The sequence below is a fragment of the Mytilus galloprovincialis genome, chromosome 3 (assembly GCF_965363235.1).
Source record: "Mytilus galloprovincialis chromosome 3, xbMytGall1.hap1.1, whole genome shotgun sequence".
Classification (NCBI taxonomy): domain Eukaryota; kingdom Metazoa; phylum Mollusca; class Bivalvia; order Mytilida; family Mytilidae; genus Mytilus; species Mytilus galloprovincialis.
Window position 1 is genome coordinate 107,842,327 of NC_134840.1, and position 18,521 is coordinate 107,860,847.

The 18,521-nt window shown below is 32.3% G+C and overlaps 1 protein-coding gene across 5 annotated transcripts in view; it reads left to right on the plus strand.

Moving 5' to 3' along the window:
* The first annotated feature begins 9,201 nt into the window (after positions 1-9,201).
* The window catches only part of LOC143069738 (kinesin-like protein KIF28), a 58,718-nt gene continuing 49,398 nt past the window's right edge, over positions 9,202-18,521 (plus strand). For 3 of the 5 annotated variants that reach the window (XM_076244509.1, XM_076244506.1, XM_076244508.1), the window contains exons 1-2: positions 9,202-9,461; positions 14,689-14,874. In XM_076244509.1, the coding sequence (XP_076100624.1) occupies positions 9,411-9,461; positions 14,689-14,874 (237 nt within the window). In that variant the 5' untranslated portion in view covers positions 9,202-9,410. The remainder of the gene's footprint in view (positions 9,462-14,688; positions 14,875-18,521) is intronic. The other 2 variants (XM_076244510.1, XM_076244511.1) reach the window with 2 other exon arrangements.

Genomic DNA, 18,521 nt, shown 5'->3' on the forward strand with positions numbered 1-18,521 from the left:
ATATTTATTTGTCTTTTGTTTAAAATCAGATTTTGACCTCAAAATGCATTTGGTTTTTTTTTGTGTCATTGTGTTGTTGCCTCATTAGCACGAAGTCATCATCTTATATTCATAACTTTATATGGATTTCAGTGCTTTCATAAAAAAATATACAATAAAATGCATTAAAAATAGTGGTCAAAAACTAGTGGCCTAGATGCATAAAGTGCAACCTTTCTTTGTTCAAAATGTCTGACCGGTAGGGAAAACTTCAAAAGAGGATGCCTATTTTGTATTATCAACTTCTAATTTTTTAAACCCTAGTCTCAGCAACTTCAAAGAAAGATTACCTATATATGTTGAAGTTGTGCATCTACTTTAATGGAACTATTGAAAAAAGTAAAAACACAAAAATACTGAACTCCGAGGAAAATTCAAAAAGGAAAGTCCCAAATCAAATGGCAAATTCAAAAGTACAAACACATATCCAGTGTGTACACCAGTGGCGGATCCAGTGGTTGGAACCCCCCTTTTTTTGACCGATCAATGCATTTGAATGGGGACATGTGGTTGGAACAGGCCCCCTTTATCCTGTGTTGGGAAGCCCCTTTTAAAATGGCTGGATCCGCCCCTGTAGATGTTTATGTAATCAACTCATACACTTTGAACCAAGATCACAGAAACGTCAATGGAAGATTGTGCACTTGATTTTATGGAACTGTTGGAGAAAGGTACAAGTTTAGCAAATTTTAAAACACCCTCCATGTTAGGGGTCATCCATAATTGTCAACCATTTTCCAAAGTGTACAAAACGTACACTTTTTCAGACCCCCCACCCTCCCTCAAAAAGTGTACATCAACCATTTTAAGATTTCAAGAGAAGAATCAGTCATTCTTAATAAAAAGAAGATCCTGTCTATGATATTTTAGTTTAATATAGAACTTTGCATTGAAAAAAAAAACTAAAAAATATCTGACTGTTTCATTTGATGACATCTATCTGTGATGCTTGTGTTTTGTCAGAATAAAGAGTACAAAGATTAGTGTTTCCCTATCACGCAGTGGGAATGGTAACTCCAATAAAAAAGGGCACCTAGAGCATGCAAAAGATTAACAAAAGGGCACATACATTATGCTAAGAATCAAAGAAAGGGAAATATTTATATTTGAATGGTTATATTGCATTGGTAAAGTATGGACTGACAGTTGTTGATGGAATCAGAGCTCAAGACAGCAATCAATAAAAGTGTAATGTTTTAAAACATTTTGGGTTTTTAAATTTCCCGCCTGTATTTCTATTTAAAAGGTCCCTGTAAATATGCCATTCATGGCACTATTATCGTTTATGTATATATACTGTAACGTGTACATATATTGGATATTTTTTAAGTTAAGGTTAATCTTCATATGGAGGTGCTCCTAATTAAAGGAGGCTTATACTAAGAAAAATAAGTTTACTTCCGGTTTACAGGTTTACTATTTTGGAATGCATTACAAGGAAATTAATCGAAGGACCAGTTTTAAATCTTTTCACGAAATGGCGTCTTGTCAAAATTAAAACATTCAAAGAATTTAGTGTTTCAATCAATGTTGTTTATTAAACAGAGTAAAACGATATCGATCAATAATAAAGCAGGTGAAATTGACAATCGGGGGTACTGAGAAATGCTTGCAAACTTTTTGTTTAAACAATTTTACTAGTTCACATTTTTGAAAGATTTAGTTTTCATATGATTTGATCTTTTAATCGTTCAATCCCGATTGAGTAGAATTATGATATCGAAATCAATATCATCAAGTGAAAATAATAAAGAAGAAATAAGAGAAACACACCCAAGCCAATTCTCGATTTTATAAATCGACGTTCCCTACGGAAACGATATAAATTCCGGAAATAAAAAAAAAAGCGTACGGTAAAAATGTTGATTTTTTAACCCCCTCCCCCAAGTGTACGTTTTGTACACTTTGGAAAATGGTTGACAATTATGGATGACCCCTTATAAGATCTACTTAAAATTAGGTCAACTGCAATGGCCGAAATCGTCAGATAATAAGTTATGCCAATATGGGATTTATTTCTTTTAAAATCGTGAAAAATGATAATGCACGTTAAAGAACCTTTTTTGGACCGATGCTTAACCCAGTGTTTTATTATTGCCCAACAAACCTCTTTCCTCAGAGCATTCCAAATTCCTACCCTCATTCCAGCAGTCAATATCTTTTGTGTTTGATAATGTGTTGTCCTGAATACTCATTAAATATACGCCATTGGACAACATTATGCAAACCACTATCAATCTAAGAAGTTTAAAAAAACGGGTATATAGGAATTAGTGCTTACTCTCTTGCTGAACATAATTTCACATATTTCAATTACTAGTAACTTAAATTGGAGTGCTGATCAAACCTGTCTGAAACTAATGCATTTAGGTTGGTCGGCAACACATAAACTATTCAAATCAACGAAAATGTGTACCACTTTGACTAATTAAATCAACGAAAATGTGTACCACTTTGACTAATCAAATCAACGAAAATGTACATTTTCGTTGATTTGACTTGTTTATGTGTTGCCGCCCAACCTAAATGCATTCAGTTTGTGTGACTATTAACTCTTAAACTAAAAATAAAGTGAAAATGACAGCACGCATACACTAAAATAATTGTAAAATTGTATTGATTATTAAAAACACGTATAATAAGGGAAAATGAGCCGAAAAGTTAGAACACAAAGAGGGTAATATAAATAAAGGTCCATGTCTCGAGAATATATTAGTATAAAATAGTATAAACACGTATAATTGGTACAGAGATGACAGTTGAAAACTGTATGCCATGAATGACAGAAAAAGTGCGCTTGGTCTTAACAATGCAATTCGAAATAGCCGTCTTTGCAGACTTGTTTGTTCTCTTTAAGAGTTCTCTTTGCTGTTTGTATGTTGTTGTTTTTTTTCATATACATACTTTAGTGTGGATAAAATAAAACAAAGATGATTTGCTTCCTTGCTAGATAGATTACTGGAGCAAAGCAATGGTCGACAATGAGTCATACAGTTTTTGTAAGATAATAAAATAGTAAAAAAAACCTCTCATTTGCCGATTGGAAGATTCATAATGTTATTTGTTTTAACGCTGAGCCTGTGACTTACAGTATTTAAATAGCACAGTGGGTTAGTATTTCTTTTGAAATACGAAATCATGTTAAAGTTCCAATGTCCTGACAACGACACGCGGAAACTTCCCAAAACACGTAAATGGAGTTGCTCTATAAACTACTAGTACCTTACAAAGAAATAGGATATTGACATTTCACTTGGGATCCTAGCAATTACTCCGAAAACACTTAATATTGAAGAAATCAAAATAATCAGGGTTTTTTCAGTGTGTGTTTCTTTGTTCAAAATATCAAGGAGGTTATATTCCTCCTTGAAAATATCAACTAAATTTAGAACTGGATCAACCTTCATTCTACTGCAAACGAAAATTATGTATGCTTTGATCTTAAACATCCCAAATACAGTATAGCCATATTTTGGCAAATTAATATCCCTGATGCACGTTTCTTTGCAATTGAAATTATTGTGCCCAGTGAAATATGTCGCTGCAAACACTCCCGCCATTATATGAACAACTAAGAAGTGAAGACATTTTCTGACCAAAACCTCATTATTATTTTATGGTTGATTTCTCAATTTAAAATGTCCAAGAAAGAGAGGTGATCTCCTGATTTTCAGAACAACATAAACTTATATGACATTTAGTGACCACTTGCCGAAACTTTAATAGAGGTTAGAACAATAGCCAATAAACACACGAAACAACCAATAAAATGTATGGTATGCTATAGGAATTTAAATTTAAAAATCCAAATAATATTTAAATAAATCGAGCTGTACAGGGGGTACTACTATTGTCTTTATTGTTGCGTTTAGACAATAGATTATGAAATTACTCCTCATAATTACCTGACTGCGCATGCATACATCGGACCTTAAATTTACAAGGATTGTATAATTTTTTGTTGAGGTCTCCCCAAACAATACTGTTCAACGTATTTAATTTACTGTATTGTACTTTAAGCTTACTGATTGAATTTTATTTTGGAATTATAACATTTGAATCTATCGAGGTTGCCCGTTTTGTACAATTACGCTCGCGCTACCCTACTGGTCTAAATCTTAATCGAAAGATCTACCATTAAGCAATGTCTCTGCAACAAAACTATGAATCGTAAGAGATACGAATGCTTGACTTTGTTATCGACAGCACATTTATTGAGTTTAATTGGATTTCAACAAATAACCGACCGACAGTCTTCCAATGGGTACTGATTGTGCACTTTTATTGGTCGACATGTTTTTGCTCATATTTATATACGGCATAGTTGATACACAATCGTTTAAAGGCCAAGTTTCTTAATTTAAAATTCAGATATATTTTTGATGGTTTGTAATTCAAACCCCAACATTTCACAACTCCCAGGGAGCTTGAAATTAAGGACTCTTTATACAAGGATCTATGGACTTCATACATGTACTAGGACCTATGACCTATGACAAGCATGAGGATTTAATCTTTCTCACTGGTAACTTCCCATCTTTAAGCAGAAAATACCAACTCTCCCATCGTTTGACTTTTACATATCTTAGTTACATATCTACATGAGGTGACACGGGTGTCATTCGGTTTAACGAGAGAAATGGTCGTGAAAGAATATCTAACGGCGGTCAAGTATTGAGAGACGATCGTGAAAGCTCTGGTAACGGATCGTGAAAGACATTAAATGAAAATTCTAGGTCAGAATCTTTAAAAAAAATCGCTTTATTTTCAAAACGCGGAACAAATCCGAACAAAAAAATATGTCTGTCAAAATGGTTTAACTTCCTCAACATAACTGTGAAATAAGATAGAGAAAATGTGCAGTACTTTATGAAAAAACACAAAAGGCGCAATGCATGTCTATGAAATTAATTACAAATAACACGCTTGTTGTACCTATAATGGTCATATTTCAGTTTATCGTGATATATTTGAAATTTAATCTTTGGTGTATCTGATAGTACAGTAAAATGAAGGTATGTTCTTCTCTTAAAAGCATTAATTTGTATATGAAAATCTTGAATTTGTTGAATATCCATCAAACTTGATCGTGAAAGATCAGGCAACGCATTATTTTGATCGTGAAAGATAATGCGTGACCAGACTTATTACTAGTAATCAGAAATCAGTATTTCTTTTACCATTTGATAAAACTGGTTGAACCCTGTAACTATTTTGATAAGGATGAACATTAAAGCTATTTGTTTTTTTAATTCAACACTTTACCTCGAAAGTTAAAAAAACAACTAAAAACGTCTTTAAATAAGTTTGAAAGATTCAGCTCTGAGAATCGGTCAAGTGCAATTCAGGCAGACCGACACTATTTAGCCAATAATATGGATATGCAACGTTTAAACCAAAATGATATCCATCAAACAAAAAATTATAGCAAAACAGCATCTTTCATGAGTAATTTGAGATTGAACTTTAACCAACATTTTGTGCAACAGTACTTTCTTAAGTTCTGTATATACAACGCAGATGTGGATTGGTTTAACTATATACTACAAACTATAGAATACCAGAGCGCAAATGCTGTAATGTCTCGTCTGCTTTACTTATGATAGTTATTTTTTGGAACGTCTATAATATCAAGGGTTTTACTAGAAGTGTCAAATGCGCTTAATGCGCTTAATTTATTTTTGTCCATCTAATGAGTTAAGCCTTTTCAATTGATTTTTATAGTTCGTTCTTATGTTGTACTGTTATACCACTGTCTCAGGTTAGGGGGAGGTTTGGGATCCCGCTAACATGTCTAACCCCGCAACATTATTTATGTATGTGCCTATCCAAAGTCAGGAGCCTGTAATTCAATGGTTGTCGTTTGTTTAAGTGTTACATATTTGTTTTTCGTTCATTTTATTTTTATACAAATAAGGCCGTTAGTTTTCTCGTTTGAATTGTTTTACATTGTCATATCGGGGCCTTTTATAGCTGACTATGCGGTATGGGCTTTGCTCATTGTTGAAGGCCGTACAGTGACCTATAGTTGTTTATGTCTGTGTCATTTTGGTCTCTTGTGGATAGTTGTCTCTTTGGCAATCATATCACATCTTCTTTTTTTTAAATAATGACTGTCAATGGTTCATAAAAAGAGTGCAAGGTCAGATAGACCACGACATACAGATCTCTACAAATATCCCGTAGACCAAATAAATGTGTTCCGATCCTTACAGTGCCTTAGAAACTGACACATGTAAAAGTTATGCTTGGCCAGTTAATTCGAAACATAAGGTCAATAGTATATGAACCCTGACCGACAGCTAGACATAGACATCTTACTATCATTCAATATATCAAATACAATTGACGTCATCATGGTCATATATGAAACATGCAGACAGACATGTACACCATACACGAAATACCATGGCGCTAAAGCATACAGGTATATATCCAACAGGCTAGACAACATAAAACGAGCATTGCCGAATGATGCATGATAATGAGTTCGATGTTATTTGAAACCTTGCAGAAGTCGAAAATGTACACCTCACAATCATAACAACAGACAGTTATCCTAAAGCTTAACAAATCCGCGATACGGACTTGACAACAAAAATGAATCTTCATCCATGAAATAAGGCAAATTCGGGGTCAGGTGAATCCTGTCTGACGGACATGTAGTTTATAGGATCCAATATACAAAATGTGGGTATCCTATAACTCGTGATAAGTGAGTATTTCACATGACAATAAAAAGCTTCATCCTACAATCATCCAACTATTCTACATTTCATTTTCTGAAAATATTAGTACTTTGAAAAGCTTAAAGCTATTGAGGATGTTGACCTAAATTAAATAGCTTTTCTCAATACCAATAACTGAAGAATAATTCGAACGTCTTCGTAGCATCAGATCTTTCACGATCCTTTTCACGATCTTCAAAAATGCAACTACGTGATTCTTTCACGATCCGAAAAATCAATTTTTGTGTAAATAGTTTTTTATTTACCAAGTTTCAGATTATGTTTATACAAAATAACTATGAAAACCATTTGATTAATTCAAAAAGAATCCCCTTATTCGTATTAAAGTAGTTTTTCTAGTCGAATTTGAGAAAAAAATCATGTTGTTTACATTTTTTATGTCATTGAAATGTCGAGAAGCAATCTGCCTTTTGTTGTGCACTTTTAAAACTGGATATTCTCACATACTGATCATAATGTTGAACCATTTTGACAGACAGTTTTATTTTGTCGTAAATTTGTCTGTGTAATTAATTAAATTAGAATATGTATTGACCTTTCATATGTCTTCTCGATTAAATGTCTTTCACGATCCGTTACCAGAACTTTCACGATCGTCTCTCAATACTTGACCGACGTTAGATATTCTTTCACGATCATTTCTCTCGTTAAACCGAATGACACCCGTGTATTAATAGAATAATAAGGTCGTATAAGATGCCAAAATTGTCGTATATCTGTAAATTTACTGTGTTTACGTGTATATTGTGAAATCTTGAAAGAGAATGAATTTGCATAGTGAGTAATGCTCTGCTGACACTACCGTTCTCATTCTGATTTAAGTTTTTGCGATTCCCTCAACATTTTAAAGTAATTGTTAATGGATTAAAGAGATTGGAACGACAGTTAATCTCTGTTGCTTGGCAAATTTTTTTTTCTGTCGGACTGGATTAGTCAGTCCAATGAATAACCATATTTCTTCACCCTAAGCTGGTTGGCGTGATTTACGCGTAGTTTGCTTGTCTGTAAGACTAACCATGAAAAAAGTACTTTTGTTCACTTGTAATTGATTTCAATGGTCTAATATAATTTTCATACTTTAGTGAGTGACAAAAGGACGATTTGAAATCCTATGTGACCAGTTTTACTTTATCAAGATTCTATTTTTACAAAGAAATTGAAATAAATAAATTTGGTGTATTTACTGTCTTCTGATTGGTTAAAAGAATTAGCTTTATTTTCAATGTTATCAATTTTTATGAAGACACGCCCACTCTAACGTTGTGTATTCATACGCAAACATCTGTGTACGTTGTTATTCGTATTAATATATATCTTTGAGCCTAATTTTTGATAGAAATTTATTTATAATGAATGGCAATAATTTATTTTGAATTTATTGAACCATAAAATTAATTTTTGACTCTTCACATTTAACATAATCCGCTTCGCGGATTATTCAATGTGAAGAGTCAAAAATCAATTTTATGGTTCAATAAATTAAAAAAAAATAACAGCCATTCATTAAATAAAGGATACAATATCCTTGCATGAGCAACACGACTGGTTTCTCATGCCGGTAGCCGGATCTGGTTACCGTTCCGTAGCACATGAGATCACGCACGGTTTATGGTGGGATTCGTGTTGCTCGGTCTTTAGTTTTTCTATGCTGTTGTTTGTATTTTAGTCTTTTTCTTTTTTGTTTTGTTTTGCCTTAAGGGACACATTCTTGTTTCAAAATGAATGTATGGTTATTTTCAAACCTATCCTTCTAAACCGTTTGTTCAAATTTCTGTTTTTCTGTTCAAAAACTAAATGAACATAATTTAAAAAAAAACAATTAAAAAAGTGAAATTAAAATTTAGTCGATCACTTGTTTTACCTCCTGCAATTTAGCACCGCAAAGATTTGAATATAATTTGTGGATTGAAACTTTTGATTTAATCAAATTGGAAATTACCGCCACCCATCGTAAGGCAGCAAACAAAATCCAACTCGTGCAAATATGATTCTATTTTTTTTTTTTTAAAACAAACCGAGAAATTGGCAAAGGGATAAATTTATTAAAAAAATAAGACACATTTCAAATATTAATTAGAAGGGCATTAAAAAATCACAAGTCGAAGAACAAAACCCTAAAACATAACAAAAGTACTATAACAAAACATATATGTTGATCTTAATAGACCATCTAATATTATATCAATTTAGTCCTAGATATTGGTCATGGATTAAAAAGACTATTAACGGTAACTGTATACGTCACTAAAATCTCTTTTATTATTTACTTTATTATCTTGCTTAATTTGTGTATTGTCTTTTTCGCAGTTACTTAATTTCGACATTCTTTCTCACCTGAGATTGACATTTGATCAGCTGTCATCAAGTCACGCCTCCCTATGAATCTTTTGTATTGTGAAATCTGATTGGTTATTACTTCCGGGTACCTGTCAGATATCACGAAACATCGCAACAGAGGTAAACACGTGAAATGTTTTACTTGCACTCAAAATACCGCGGTCAAATAAATTTAATTAAGATGATTGTGACCGGAAATCAGTTCAAATATCTGGATTTATAAAATTACGGAATTTATAGAAAACACGACATAAGGTTGGCAACATTCAAAGAGAATACACAAGCATGCCTGGAGATAGTGTGAAGGTTGCTGTTCGTGTTAGACCATTTAATCAGGTAAGATTCCAATACACATTCTACTCTCAATATTACTTTTTAGCAGTGCTAATAGGAAATAAAATGATAAGATGAAATGAAGAATATATGTATATGTAATACCATTTTATTAATGATAATAATTATATCATAATTGTTTGGTGCCATATCTTTCTAAGATCGATTTTCTTGTGTCACAATATAATTTATTAACAGTAAATAAAGACATGAAAGATAACAGTTACTGAATACTTTTTTGTAAATTTTGTTACAATTATATGAAGGAATCAAATTTATTAGACTGCAACTGAGGAAACTGAAAAAAATTATGATTTTTCTCATCTTTTTGCAAAATAAAAGTTGAAAAATTTTTGTTACTTTAAATTCTCAGTGGCGGATCCAGAAATTTTCATAAGTGAGGGCCCACTGACTGTCCTAAGAGGGAGCTCATTCTAGTCACGCATCAGTGATTCCCTATATAAGCAACCAATTTTTTTTTCCCAAAAAGGGGGCCCGGGCCCCCTGCCCCCTAAATCCGCCTCTGAATCTATCACAACTTTTTAAATTAAAAATTATTTTCATCATTTCTATTTATAGCTCTTAAATTATTATTTTAATTGGACACATTTAAAAATTAGAATGTTTATTTAATACATAAAACAACAAATTTTACTACAAAAAAATCACATTCCATTTGATGAGTTTATTTGGTTGATGATGATAATGCCCTGTTGGATAAAATATTCAAAAAGAAATAAAAATGGAAGTAAGGCAACATATCTTAAATAAGAACTCCCCAAAATACCTCCAAAATAGCATAGGTATTTTGGGGTTGCTGTTTTGTATGTCAACAGCGTGAGCTTCACATACTGTGTTTCGCAACAAAATCTAAACAACTAACTTAAATACATGTATACACGTTAAATAGTGAAACCAAAGAAAGGAATTATGTTGGAATTATTTTATTTTGAATATATTTAACTATATAAAATAGAAATAAGATCCCACGCAAACAGCACGCACAGTTTATTAAAATCATTGCCCTGCACGTTATCATCAGTTTGTTGATGGTGCGCTGAATAATAAAGGGGAAAAATATAGTTCAAGAATGTCACAGGTCTTAATTCTGTTTTATTCAGCACACCTACAGTCATGACAGTGTATCAAAGACTTTTTTTTAAAGTCAGTGCATAGGACCTCAAATGCATTCATTAAAACCCCATTTTATCGTAAATGAAATCAAATAAGCCGAAAAAGAAAATTTGAAACCTGCTAAGGTTTTCTAAAAACGTCATAGTTTGATAGAAAATTTGTAAGGAAACATGATTTTAAACGACTGAAAAAATTTGAATGTAAAAAAGCCATGAAATATTTAGATATATTATTATGGTAATATGGTGTGTATTGAAACCAGCATGTCAGGTTATAAGATTTAAAGTGATATTAAATTAGGTTCTCCATGACAAATTAGCATGTCTTTTATTTGAATTTAAATAGAAATCCGTATATAGCGGATGAGGTTTATTTTAATACAAAATATGAATTTAAGGATTTGTAATAATTGTGGAAACAAAACAAAAGTAATCGATGCCCTGTGAATTTTGAGTGTACTTTTGAATTGATCAATCTCCCAGGGTCGTATAATTTTATATTTTTTTAATTTCATGGTTTAAGGTCGCTGAAACATTTGATAAATTATGAATGTAAATTACCATATTCACATTGTATGGTAAATAGATTATTAATTCTTTGGTTTCCAATTAAAATTCCAATATTAAAAATTACATACATATTCAGATATCAATATATTTAAAACAATTATTATATGTTTAATGTTATTGATACATTAATGTTCATGATGTTTAAAAATCAAGTGCAAATGTCCTTTGAAAAAAAATCCAAACGTTTTTTTTTCTACAATTAAATACAAAATTATTTACACAGGCACTTGTCTCAGAAAAAATGTTCTTACAAACCTGAATATAACTTTAAAGGTATATAGCGGGGAAAAATTCTGAGACAAGTGCCTGTGCTTTTTTTAGGGTTATTCAATGGCTTATCCAAAGATTTGTGTGAATTAAAACTCACCCAGCCTCTGAATCTCCTTCAGCTGAATCTCCTTCAGATGCAAGATGCAAGTAGATAGTGGCCTTTTTTTCTGTCTAGAATAGTCTCTGGTTGAATTGTTGAGAATTATCTGAACATGGTACATGTAGACAAGGGGATTAAGCAGGGTTGTTAAAAAAAAATGAAGATTAAAATTTGAAAGAAAGAAAAGCTGAATTAGGACTTATATGTACCTTGCTGAAAAAAATAGATAAAACACATTGCACAAAAATAACTCATTGCCAATTAAGTTTTAAGAGTGAAAAGTATTTCAAAGTATTTGTTAGATATTTGAAAAAAAGTCCTTTTTGAGTATTTTTTTACTAGATCAAATGTTCCTTCACAAGAACTTGTGAAATTTAAGAATAACTTTTTGACATTGAAAAAAATTAAGTTTGGTTTCTTATCCAATTAAAATCACAATTATTAACATAATAATTGAATTGAAAAATAGATCAAATGTCCATTTCCTTTTTAGAAACATTTTTCAGAATTCTTGTGTTTTGGTTGATATACCTTTTGATTAAGTTGTTTGATAGCTTTATGAGGATTGTTTGACATCTCTCTTAACTATAAGTGTAATATCATCTCCTTTAAAAATCAAAAGCCTTTTATCTAATTCTTTTCGTGAAACAGAAGATATCACTGAATCTGTCTGCAAAATGATATACTCCTTGAAATTTGATAAACATGTAAATGTTTGGTATGCAGACAGACAAAGTTGAAACAAGAAATAAAATAGACCTTTCTTGAAACCAATATATTGTTCTGAACATAAATGAAATATTTGCCACTGGACATTATATTAAGCAATCAACTATCTAATTATTTGTTATATTTTGATATAAGAGTGAGGATATGCTGAGCATGGCAATATGTGCATTCTTGTTGGTCTTGTAAGACAGACAACTACATAAATTTCATAGCACATATAATGCAAAAAGGGTGAAACACATTTTTTTTTGGGGGGGAGGGGGGGGGGAGAACTTTGTTTGAGGTTGAATTTTAAAAAAAATATTATTGCATAGTGATTAAGGAAATGGTAATCCCATTAATTTTACAGATGTGATTTATTTTATTGAATCTTCCTAGATCATCTTATGTCAATAGCACTGATAGTAAATTTTAAATTTATGATGTTAATTTTTGTAAAATACTTATAGATAGCGTCATAGAACTGCCCATTCCTCTAGATTTGAACCCTGTAGTTACATTTTTAGGTAAATAAGTGCTGTTTTGTGGTATTTGTTTGTATTTTATATGATTCTGAAGAGTCCTTATAGGACCACCTAGATTGTTATGTAGAACTTTTTTTATTATCAAAATTTATGACATTCAATTTTATTAAAAAAAAAAAGGGAAAATGGTAATAACAGCCTAAACAGGATATAGTCAAAGTGAGGCCAAACAAAAAAATTGTCACATGCTGAAAAAAATAGCATAAGTAGGTAGGGATTTTTAAATATTTTTTTTTACATTGAGTCAGTATGGGATAATAAAATTGAGAAAGGAAATGGGGAATGTGTCAAAGCAACAACAACCTGACCATAGAGCAGACAACAGCTGAAGGCCACCAATGGGTCTTCAATGTAGTGAGAAACTCCCGCACCAAGACGCGCTCTTCAGCTGGCCCTTAAAAAATATGTTTACTAGTACAGTGATAATGGACATCATACTAAACTCTGAATTATACACAAGAAACTAAAATTATAAAACCATACAAGACTAACAAAGGCCAGAGTCCCCTGACTTGGGACAGGCGCAAAATTGCTGCGGGGTTAACATGTTTATGAGATCTCAACCCTCCCCTATACCTCTACCCAATGTAGAATCGTAAACATTGTAACATTAACAGTGCTTAATAAAAAACTGTAGGGTTGGTAGGGGTACAGTAAACACATACTTTTTTATTTAGCCTCATAGTGAGTACTCTTATTGGGTATAAGTTCCATCATGCTGAGTGGCTCTCATAGAGGTGTTAAGACTTGATTCATTTAAATCGGTTAAATACTAAATAATCCTGTTAAAAAGAGTTTAAAAATTATCTCTGTTATACATAATAATATCAATAAAAATAAGCTGTTATAATAATTACATAATTACATGCATACAAATTTAACATTCCATTTCACCTTGTGTTCTTGTACAGCTTTTTAATAATAAAGGGCAAAAGTTGTTTAAATAACAAGAAAAATATTTAAGAAATGAAAAGATATTATGGTTATTATTTATATATTTAGTTCTGTTGAAATTTTTCAAGATTTTTAAATTTAATTTTGAATTACAATTGTCAAAATTCCTGGTAGTACTTTTAAGCCTAATGCTACCCCAGTTGAAATATTTCAAGGTTTTAAAATTTTATTTTGAATTACAATTGTCAAAATGTCCTGTAGTGCTTTTGAACTCAATGGTACCCGGGTGTAGAGTTGTAAAATAATAAAAATAAGTGATAGTGGAGTACTTAGTACTTTAAATTGTTATTTTATTTATTATAAGGTACTTAGCATCAAATACTATAATGGGTTGTATAATTACCTCCCCTGTTTGGCATACCTTTGATATCAAAGAAGATTAGAGACATTGACAATGAAAGAATTGTCATTGTATTTGTTTGTTTATTTGTAATTCTATAAATCTTAGAAACCTTTTGTACGGGAAAACCACATGCTTTCAAATGTGATATTCACTTATGAAACAAAAATTTCACTTCATATTCGTTTCATAATACAATTTATAGTATGTCCAATATATTTGTTTCGCAATACAATTTATAGTATGTCCAATTTATTTGTTTCATAATTTGATTTATAGTATGCTCAATAAACTTTGAAATTCTTTTGCAAATTGTACACTCATTTATGTTTGAACAAACTCAGAAAACTGTCCTTCAGAAAATCGTCCTTCAATTAAGATAATGGTTAAACAGTTTGTTTTAAAAATTACAATTTGAAAATTACAAATGACAAAGTGTCAAATAAATTGACCATAAAATGAGTGGTCAAAGTGCACACGCATATATGTTTCAGACTTTACAATTTAAATCTAAAAACTAAGTTGTGAAACATAGCACATGACTTTAAAATAAAAAAGAAACTAAAGTAAATCTTTGAAATATTTAAAAGTTATTTTTCATCATTTTCAGAGAGAGAAAAATGCAGGGTCAAAGTGCATCATATCTATGTCTGGTCAAACAACGACCATCAAAAACCCAGAGAATAACGAGACCAAAGCCTTCTCTTTTGACCATTCTTACTGGTCACATACTGATTTTGATGAGAATGAACTTGGACTTAACATTGCAAAGGCAGGATCCAACTACAGTGATCAGGTTGGTTTCATTACATAGAGAAAGAATTAATATAAAAAATAAATTATATAGACTACGACAGAGATGTTGTTTATAAGTCAGACTTAAAGGCTAGAATTGACAAGGGCCACCAAAATTCTGCAACGATTTAGCTGTATGTAACAATACAGGAAACTCATAATCCACAAGGACTGACAAACTCAAAATACATGTCTACAACTTGTAGTATATAAACCATCAGCAATCCAATGCCATTTTTTACAGCGGTTCACTTTATTGTCGAGCCTGCAACTTTTGTTGCAGAAAGCTCGACATAGGGATAGTGATCCGGCGGCGGCGGCAGCGGCGGCGGTGTTAGCTCACTTCTTAAAAGCTATATATTTTAGAAGGTGGAAGACCTGGATGCTTCATATTTTGTATATAGATGCCTCATGTTACGAAGTTTCCGTCAGTCACATGTCCATTGTCCTTGACCTCATTTTCATGGTTCAGTGACCACTTGAAAAAAAAGTTCAGATTTTTTGCAATGTTAAATTCTCTCTTACTGTAAGTAATAGGATAACTATATTTAGTATGTGCGTACTTTGCAAGGTCCTCATGCCCGTCAGACAGTTTTCACTTGACCTCAACCTCATTTCATGGATCAGTGAACAAGGTTAAGTTTCGGTGGTCAAGTTCATATCTCAGATACTGTAAGCAATAAGTCTAGTATATTCGGTGTATGGAAGGACTGTAAGGTGTACATGTCCAACTGGCAGGTGTCATCTGACCTTGACCTCATTTTCATGGTTCAGTGGTTATAGTTAAGTTTTTGTGTTTTGGTCTGTTTTTCTCATACTTTATGCAATAGGTTTACTATATTTGTTGTATGGAATGATTGTAAGGTGTACATTTCTAGCGGGTAGGTGTCATCTGACCTTGATCTCATTTTCATGGTTCAGTGGTTATAGTTAAGTTTTTGTGTTTTGGTCTGTTTTTCTCATACTTTATGTAATAGGTTTACTATATTTGTTGTATGGAATGATTGTAAGGTGTACATGTCTAGCGGGCAGATGTCATATGACCTTGACCTCATTTTCATGGTTCAGTGGTCAAAGTTAAGTTTTGGTCTTTTTATCTAATACTATATGTCATAGGTCAACTATATTTTGTGTATGGAAATATTTTATGATCTATATGTCAGTCGTGCAGGTTTTATTTGACCTTGACCTGGTTTTCAAGGTTCATTGCTCAGTGTTAAGTTTTTGTGATTTGGTCTATTTTCTTAAACTATAAGCAATAGGTCAACTATATTTGTTGTATGGAAGCATTGTTAGCTGTACATGTCTGTCTGGCATATGGTTCAACTGACCTTGACCTCATTTTCATGGTTCATGTTAAGTCTATGTGACAGTCGTAATAAAGCTTTAGATTTAGGAGTATCAACATAATATCAATGATTAGTAAAGAAGGCGAGACATTTCTGTGTGTGCACTCTTGTGCTAGTAAGAGTAATCTTTAAGTTTGATTGATCTGATCTAATGTGTCTGTGGTAAAACCATGGAGGCATAGAGGGCAAAGCCCCCTCCCTACTTGGACACTCCTCCTCCCCCCCCCCCCACCTCCAAAAAGAAATGTTTTTTGTCTTGCAGAAAGCTGGACATAGGGATAGGTGATCTGGCGGCGGCGTTAGGTAACTTTTTAAAAGCTTTATATTTTAGAAGGTAGAAGACATGGATGCTTCATACTTTGTATATGGATGCCTCATGTTACAAAGTTTCTGTCAGTCACATGTCCAATGTCCTTGACCTCATTTTCATGGTTCAATGATTACTTGAAAAATAAGTTAAGATTTTTTGTAATGTTAATTCTCTCTTATGATTAGGAATAGGATAACTATATTTGGTATGTGCGTACCTTGCAAGGTTCTCATGCCTGTCAGACAGTTTTCACTTGACCTCAACCTCATTTCATGGATCAGTGAACAGGGTTAAGTTTTGGTGGTCAGATCAATATCTCAGATACTATAAGCAATAGGTCTACTATATTTGGTGTATGGAACAATTGTAAGATGTACATGTCCAACTGGCAGGTGTCATCTGACCTTGACCTCATTTTCATGGTTCAGTGGTTATAGTTAAGTTTTTGTGTGTTTTGGTCTGTTTTTCTTATACTGTATGCAATAGGTCTACTTTATTTGGTGTATGGAATGATTGTAAGGTGTACATGTCTAGCTGGCAGGTGTCATCTGACCTTGACCTCATTATCATGGTTCAGTGGTCAAAGTTGAGTTTTGGGGTTTTGGTCTTTTTTTCTAATACTATATGCAATAGGTCAACTATATTTGGTGTATGGAAATATTTTATGATCTGTATGCCAGTCGCGCAGGTTTTATTTAACCTTGACCTCATTTTCACGGTTCATTGCTCAGTGTAAGTTTTTGGGTTTTGGTCTGTTTTTCTTAAACTTTAAACAATAGGTAAACTGTATTTGTTGTATGGAAGAATTGTTACCTGTACATACCTGCCTGGCATCGTTCATCTGACCTCATTTTGATGGTTCATTGGTCAGTGTATAGTTTTTCTTGGTTAATGTTTAGTTTATGTGACAGTTGTAATAAAGATTTATATTAAGAACTATCAACATAATATCAATGATTATTAAAGAAGGCGAGACATTTCAGTGTGTGCATTCTTGTTTATGTTTCTCAAGATGGGTATGATTTTGAAGCAAACAATCCTCCAAAAACTGTTAACTATAATGCATTCTCCTTTCTAGAATAATGCCCCCTTTCAAAAATCATGTATTCACCCCTGTATGCACTATATACTGAGGGCATCTATTCACTTGTTTTGTCTGTTCTTCTCAGCTGTTTCAAACAATTTGGGGGATATTTATTTCTTCAGGAAAAGAACAAAAATAAGGAAACACCTGGGGGTGGAGTCATAAAACTTTGCTCAGTGCTCGGAGCACAAAAATCATGCTCGAAACATGAAATCCAACATTTTTATTGGTTGATTCTTGAGTCTGAGTACAAAAATCGTACTCGAAAGTTTTATGACCGCCAGGTCTATATTATAAAGTCAAAGAATTTGATCAAAGCACAGTAATATTTGGCTATTTAATAGTTTATTTAAAGCATACCAACACCAACATTTGAATGAAAGAAAAATAGAAACAATTGACAATGAAAATAACCCAGATTGTTCGTGTTTATTTAATGACAGAGAGATTACTGCTCCTGTTATATTATATCGATTTTAACCAATTCTGACCGTTTGAAGTAGATAAAGAGATCATATTGTGATTTTAGAACAGTGAATATAGTAAATTCTTTAGTGGTAATTTGTTAGTAAATTTGATTGAAATATCAAGGACATACCATTATATCTAATAAGAATTTAATTTCGGTGCTGATCATTTGTTTGTTCGTTTAATGATTTTGATATAGAGATTTTAACACACTAGATCAAACTTTAAAGTGTAAAAATTCATCGATTTCATTGATAAGCCCTTCAGTTTTACTATGTGTTATAGATCTAGTGCATGTTAAAATCCCAAGGTGAAATCTTCTTGTTTTCCTCCCCAGGAGTGCAGATCTCTTTAGTCTCAGTATATATGCATGATAAATATATTTAAAATTTAAGCAGGTAAATTAAACATAGGGCATTTAAAGTTAACAGCTTGCT